This window comes from Malania oleifera, chromosome 4, assembly GCF_029873635.1.
Source record: "Malania oleifera isolate guangnan ecotype guangnan chromosome 4, ASM2987363v1, whole genome shotgun sequence".
In the NCBI taxonomy this organism is placed as follows: domain Eukaryota; kingdom Viridiplantae; phylum Streptophyta; class Magnoliopsida; order Santalales; family Ximeniaceae; genus Malania; species Malania oleifera.
In genome coordinates this window covers 8,250,010-8,257,396 of record NC_080420.1, presented here as the reverse complement: position 1 = coordinate 8,257,396, position 7,387 = coordinate 8,250,010, and the positions used below count along the sequence as shown (strand labels likewise).

Below are 7,387 nucleotides of genomic sequence, written 5' to 3'. Positions count from 1 at the left end.
GAGTCTCGATTAGGTCGACGATTGTGAGTAAATTTTCAAATTTTGAATTGAAATGTTGGGACGGTTGAGTATTTGGAGGGAAACCTTCATGAGATTATTATATATGTCATTCTGGGCATATTGTGAGGGATAAATGGAGAGATCATTGTATACCATTATATTATGTAATCTTTGATCTTCATATTGAAATCTTTCTCGATTGCTCCCGTGAATGTAGGCTTTGCCGAACCACGTAATTCCTAGTGTTGTTGCTCTTATCTTTGTTTTCTTCATATTGCTATGGTTGTGGAAATATTCTGTATTCATCATTCAAATTGTTGTAAGTGTATGTTTGATCCTTTAAACAATATTATTGAAACTTAAGGTGTTGTCCCAAGAGGGGAGGGGGGGGGGGGGGAGTGAATTGGGTTATTTAAAATTTCTTATAGTCTTTTTATGAATTCTTGACTTTTTACAACTCTTTTAAAGACTTCTTATATTCTTGTTGATTAGGCAATCCACACAAACATTTACTTATTCTATTCAATCCACAACCACAACATACACAACCAGTTGATTAACTATTCAAACCAAACAACACAATACAGGAAATCAATATTTGCTTAATAATATTCAACAGCCTTGTATATGAATGTGCAAGTCTTATAGTTGGCTTTTGAACTAAAAATTAAAATAACATCGAATTACTCTTTTCAATAACTTAGAATTCAAATAAACCTTCAGTTAATAGGTTTTGGGTTGTTAACCAATCAATGTACTCTTTTACGGTTTTTTGCAAAAAATTGATTAACTAACGTACTTCCTTTCGGTTTTCGCAAGCCCAAGAACAAATTATGCTTTGGTTTAATTCATTTTCAATGTACGTTTTTTTTTTTTTTTCTGATTGAAAGAATTACAACATCCACACAATTTATAGTTTTGTTGAAATTTAAAGAGAGTAAGGGAAAGAGAGTGAGACAGAGTTTTTATGAGGTTTGGCTTACCCTAACCTACGTCCTCGCCTTAGGTCAATCACCTAAGGATTTCATTTTACCTTGTTCCTTTCAGGTGGAACAAAAATCTTTACAATAACAAGCATATTTTTCAGGAAGAGAAACCTCTCCAAGCAACAACCTATGCTTGGTACAAGGATCCAACTATACCTTAAACCGTTATAGATTTAATAGAAAGGAATGGATATCTGTGTACAAAAACACACTCAAACACAGAGCAAGTTGTACAAGTTAAATTACTAATCGTACTTCAAAATCAAAACTAAATAGAAAATGTGAAGCTTAAGGTTTAGAAGTTACAAATGGTTTTTTCTTATTAATTTAGAGATTTTAGTTACAAATCAAAACCAAAACTTAAATATATTGTCTCTTCAGGAGGACTATCTATTCGGGAGATTTAAATATGTAAATGAGAAATTTAAATATATTGCCTCTTTAGGAGGACTATCTTTTCGAGAAAGATATATACGGAAGATTTAAATATATAGTCTTTTCAAGAGATTGGTACTTTGAATATATATATAAATATAGGTGGCATAGAAAAAAAATTGTTCATTAAGGCGGTATAAATATATAGAAATATATTGGTCAATTAGAGTCTCGTGAATTAAATAAGAATTAGAGAAATATGTCAGTTGGTTAAAGTCTCGTGTTGATAACATGTTATAAAAGATACGAAAATAAATGAAAAAATAAATAAATAGAGACGAGACAAAAATTTATGTGGTTCGGCTATACCTATTCTACGGGTGCATGGGGATAAAAAAAACTTCACTATTACGAGAAGAATTACAATATGATATGAAATTAACCTTATATAAGATATCTCTATGTTTTTTTTATCTCTCATCTTCTTTCTATATAACTTACTTTAAGAATGCAAGTGAGTATTCCGACATACAATGATATATGTTATAAATGTTAGAGGTAGGGTGTCATTTTATAAGATAATATGAATAACATTATATTTAAATGGAAATCAAAGTGGTGGGAGAAGATGGGGTGACGTCTACTTTTCTCATAATGATATTTTTCATAACAGTGATAAATTTGTCTTTTTATTTTATTTTATTTTTTTTGGTCTTTTATTTATAAAATATTTTTTAAAAAAAATGTGATTTAACACATTGAAAATAAAAATAGTGTGATGGTCACAAAATATTTAAGCACAGCCTCTCCACAAACCACCGAACCTCTCTCTCTCTCTCTCTCGCTGAAGTTTTAATGGGGGCCAGCCCTGTCGGCGCAAGATGAAGTTAATGGGTGGGACCCAGTCACCGGAGAGTACTGGCATGAGGCTACGCCGGGTGGGCAGGAAGCCGGACAAAATCGGCTCCGGAATCCGGCCGCGGAAGTCCGGAACTCCGCGGGGGAAATCTGGGGCGCTTGCCACACCTTTCTTGAAGTGGAAGTTCGACGACAGAGACTTCTGCATCCCCGCGCAAGACCCGCCGGTGGCTGGACGGCGGTGTTATACGAAGTTGAGAGGCGACCTCGAGGCTTCGGTATCGGCGAGGAGGCTCGCTGCCGGGCTGTGGCAATGTCGATCTTCTGATCAGTTACGATACGAGGTACTCACAATTCGACTGGTATTTTCTCGGCATCTTTGCGTTCTCATTCTGTTTTGATGAATTTATGTAAATATTGAGCGTTCCGGGATGATTTGTCTCTGCTTTTGTGGTGCTCTGTTTGGTTTCTAAGAAAATGTTGGAATAGAAGAGAGAGTAAAGTTTTGAATGTTAGATTTTTAATGATTTGTGTAATGATAAAACAAGAAATTCCAGTTAATTCCGACTAAGATGTTCGACAGTACAAGTATTTGGTGAGTTCTCTATCCGTGGAGTCAAATACCCTGTAGGGCGTGATTTAAATTTCTCTTTTCTTTTACTCAATTTTCTTATTAGCTAATGGGCCTTTACGCCTGTATTCTCGTGTTTGGATTCGAAGATGTTCAAGGTATTTCCGAAATTATGATAACTGTGCCTGTGGGCACATTACACTGAGTTTACGGGGTCTTCCATTTTTAAGAGCTTAATTTTCTGTTTTGCATCTGTGAAATTCATTGTTGAACTAACATCTGCAATTGCCACCTATTCTGTATGGTTACTGAGAAAACTGAGTTGACAAATATAAGGTGAAATGTTCAATGTGTTTATGTTGTTTGGGGTTCCTATCAATGAAAAATGCACTTCAATTAAGCTAGATTGTTATGAAGGGTCAATATAGGTGAAGTTTTGTGAAATTGTGTGGGTGTGTGTTTTTTATGTTGAATTATAAGATTACAAATACAAATGGAACGATCCAAAGGGAGGTAGGTCCAAGAGCCAGCATGTAGCTGGAAGAAGAATCTGCGGAGGACTAAAAAATTGGATGGATCTGATGTCGCTTGTAAGATCAAAGGGGCATACACAATAATCTGTACCCAGTGGCAATGGGCAATAGGACCGAGGAGCTCGAGGTACTAGGGCATCAGAGTTGGCTTCCCTTACCATTGAGCCAAGACCTCCTTGGCTGAAGCTTTGGTCCCTTGACTTCCAAAAAAAAAAAACTAGGATTCTATATTAAAAAATCAAATGGAGTTGCCTCTCTGTTTTAGAATTGTATGAATACATTTCTTATTTATCTATGCAATTTTATTGAGAGGAATTGAAGGGAAACTTTCATCGTCTATGTCTTGAAGGGGCTACATTTTTGTGTGGATCTTTACATTTCCATGCATGGAGTCCACAAAATTTTAATTTGCGTATTCTGAACTTTTGAGATTTTTTTTATTTGATGCAGTGCAGTATTGTGCACGGAAAAAATGCATTTCCCTGTCATCATCATAGCAGAGAATTTGCTGCTAAATTGAAGGAACTGCCGAAGAGCACTCTTTCTATAACTGGCCCAAGGAATGGCATTCTGTCTAAGGTGCGACTCTTTCTATTTTATGTCAAACTGGTCATTGACCCCATCAACATTTGTTAGGGGAGGATTACTGTGGTCCACAGCTCATTTTTCAATGGATAAAACTTCGTACTTTCTATCTCACCTTAAACTCCATGGCTGAAATTCAGTCTTTTTGTTAGACCATAGATTACCCTTCTGACCTACAGAGATGAAATTTTAAATTTTGGCTGGAAAACATGTGTTAGTCATAATTCATAATGTTTTGATTGTGAAGAGCCTTAGCTTCTCATTGTAACTAATAAGTAATGACCACCTTCGATTTGCTCAAAAACTAAATAATAACTACTTTAATAAGATTTGCTATATCCTTGTAATACTTTAGTTGGTTTAAGCTTCTAATCATCACCCTTTCCTGTTCCTCCTCTTCTCCTTTGTAGCTTGACTCTTCGCTGTCACTTCCCAAATCTGCAATGCAGGGGGCAGCAAAGTGGGATCCTAGGTGCCAAACATCATCTGATGAGGTTTACCACTATTTCAGCAGCAGCATGAAGCTTCTTGAAGATCAGCATTCCATTACTGTTTCAGCTTTTTCTGCATTGCGAGCAGAACTTTTAAGGGCCCAAACTCGCATTCAAGAGTTTGAAGCTGAGCAGCATTCCTCTAAGAAGAGGTTTGATCACTTCTTAAAGAAGCTTGGTGAGGAAAGAACCTCATGGAAAAGAAGAGAACATCATAAAATCCATATGATTGTTGAAGGCTTGAAGGAAGAATTGCACAGGGAAAGGAGAAATTGCCAGAGGATTGAAATCATTAACACCAAATTGGTCAATGAGTTAGCTGATGCCAAGTTATCTGCTAAGTGGTGCTTGCAAGAGTATGTGAAAGAAAGAAAAGGCAGGGAACTAATGGAAGAGGTATGTAATGAACTAGCTAAGGAAATTGCTGAGGACAAGGCTGAAGTTGAAGCATTGAAGAGGGAATCTGTGAGAATTTATGAGGAGGTTGAAGAAGAGAGAAAGATGATGCAGATGGCTGAGATTTGGCGAGAGGAACGGGTCCAGATGAAGCTGGTTGATGCAAAGCAGATTCTTGAACATAAGTATAGCCAAATGAACAAACTTATTGCAGATCTTGAAGCTCTTCTGGGATCAAAACTTGCGTCCTCAAATGCAATGGAATCAGAAAATGCTGATTTAATCCAACAGGTAGCAAACTTGGTGAAAATTGAAGATTTCAGTGAATTTTCGTATGTTGCTCCAAAGTCTTACGATATATTTTCTACTACCAAAGAGTTCCATAATGGTGAAACAAATGAAAAGAAATTTAAACCTTGTGCTAATTATCATCTTGCTAGCCATGCATCAAAAGTCCACATTACGAATCCTGACATTGGTGAGCTTGACAAAAGCCATGTGCAGGACAATTCAGTTGGCCTCATTGTCCATGACAGGGGTTCGGAAGAAGGGGCATGTGGGTGGGTAACTGTATGTCATGCTGAGGATCAGGGTTCAATTTATTGCCCCAAAGAATGTGATGTTTCTGTTAACAAGACTAGCCAAGGTAAAAATGTCTCAAGGAGTGTTACAGAATGGGATGAAAGAGCAGGACAATATTCCCCACACACTATAATCAGTGAGGTCTGCTCAGTATCAGCAAGACAATCGAACCAGCAGCCGTCTTTTGTATCCAGGACTTCGGGATCATCCCCAAGTAATGGTGTTGTTGACAGGATTTTGTCAGTTGATGCAAATGGAAGGCTTTCAAATGGAACAATTTCTAATACCGAAAACATTTCCCCAGGCAGAGATTCAGCCAAAAGTTTGTCAGTTGTCCAGCAGGATCCATCAGTGCGATGGAGCGCATCTGACTTGAGGAACCCACACATAACTCGAGGGATTAAGGGCTGCATTGAATGGCCAGCAATCATCCAGAAAAATAGTTTGAAGGCTAAGCTCTTGGAAGCAAGGATGGAAGGACGGAAAATACTATTGCGACAAGTCCTAGAACAAAAGAGTTGACTGAAATGAAGTCTCAAAATATTTGGCTGGTCTGATCAAAGTTATGGTGGAAACTGAATTTTGCCTTCCCCATCTTCACCCTTTTCACTATTAGGTGGTAATATGGGAGGAATTGGTGGAAGCTCACCAAAAGCAGCCCTCAACTGTGGACAGACACAAGCTTTGTCTGTATTCATATCAATCATCCATCGAATTCAACCTGTAAGAGTTTTCTCTCATCACTTGCCAATGCCTATTTGTCATTTCCTTGCTTGAGCAACCGAGGTGTAATACACAGCGAATAGATTTACTTTTGTCTCCATAGAAGTATACTTTTCTCAGAATTGAGAGCTGTCTATGCAAATCGATATTGTATACTATATTTATAGATGAAAAATGAGAATACAATTGAGGGAAGAAATTTTCATTAGATTGAAATGGCAATATCTCTTATTCTTCTCCTTTATTGGGTGGTAAAACTTTTTATGCTATCCTTCTTACCGGTTTCATATGCTTCGGTGAATTCCTTTTTCTACCCCTTGAGGAATGACTTGAGTGTCCATTGAACAAAGAAGGTTTCCTAGCAATCTTGAGAATATGGTAATTCACTGGGGTATGCTGAGTACTTATCTATTCTAGGTATTGGCAAATTGAGTTCTCTGATAATATGCTTGGTCCCTTCTCATTATTAGGTTTATTCTTTTGAAAATCTTTATTTGGTGGGACTGCGTTATCAAAATGTTGCATTAGCAAAGGAAAGAAAAGAGGGGTGGCATTTTGCTGTCATTATTTATAGCTGTATAATCAGATCAGCCAAACATCCATCTTCAAATGAGCTGTGTGACCTGTGTGCGTCCAAGAGCATTCTCTGTTCAGGTGGGGACGAAGGAAAGCGATCCCTATGGAGTTGTTTCAAACTGATTTGGGCACTTTCCCGAGGAAAAAACAACTTGGTGGGTTTGGGTTTCTACATCATTCATGAGCAGATAAGGATCTACACGTCAGGATAATTTTAGCCTTCATGTTTGCATCATTCCGGGGCCCCCGCCCCCAAGATTTCTGCCTCTGCAATCCATTCAGTTCACAGCATGACTGGCCCCCCTCATAAACAATTTTCATTCTCAGAAAACCTTGTTTGGCAGTGTATTTTTTTTTCCCGGTTTTGTTTCCTTCTTTTCCTACTGCACTTTGAGGTCGAAATTTAGTTGTACAAATACCGGCTCATGGCTGTTTGTATTCAACATGACCTCTATGAGGAATCCATTATGCTTTTTACAGCAGTTGGATGACCCATCTGTTCCGCTCCTCTCAAACAATTATAGAACACATCATGGGATTCCAACAAAAACAATTGTAGAACACATCATAGGATTCCAACAAGTTTGAGTGCGACACCAGTTTGGAATTTGAGAAATATTAGCAAATGGAGAGGAAAAATTGAAAGAAATTTAGTTTTTAATGTTTGGTTTTCAAAAAACAGAAAAAGTGAGAAAGAAAATAAAATATTTG

At 37.4% G+C, this 7,387-nt stretch overlaps 1 protein-coding gene across 2 annotated transcripts; it reads left to right on the top strand.

Annotated features, from left to right (window-relative positions):
- Positions 1 to 2,138: 2,138 nt before the first annotated feature.
- LOC131154370 (uncharacterized) lies at positions 2,139 to 6,308 on the top strand. 2 transcript variants are annotated; one of them, XM_058107086.1, is made up of 3 exons: positions 2,139 to 2,563; positions 3,774 to 3,902; positions 4,319 to 6,308. In XM_058107086.1, exons 1-3 carry the CDS (start codon positions 2,243 to 2,245, stop codon positions 5,897 to 5,899), a joined length of 2,031 nt encoding a protein of 676 aa, XP_057963069.1. In that variant the 5' UTR covers positions 2,139 to 2,242; the 3' UTR covers positions 5,900 to 6,308. The 2 variants fall into 2 exon arrangements, with proteins under 2 accessions (XP_057963069.1, XP_057963070.1); XM_058107087.1 differs by having other exon boundaries at positions 2,149 to 2,563; positions 4,358 to 6,308.
- The last annotated feature ends 1,079 nt before the right edge of the window (positions 6,309 to 7,387 follow it).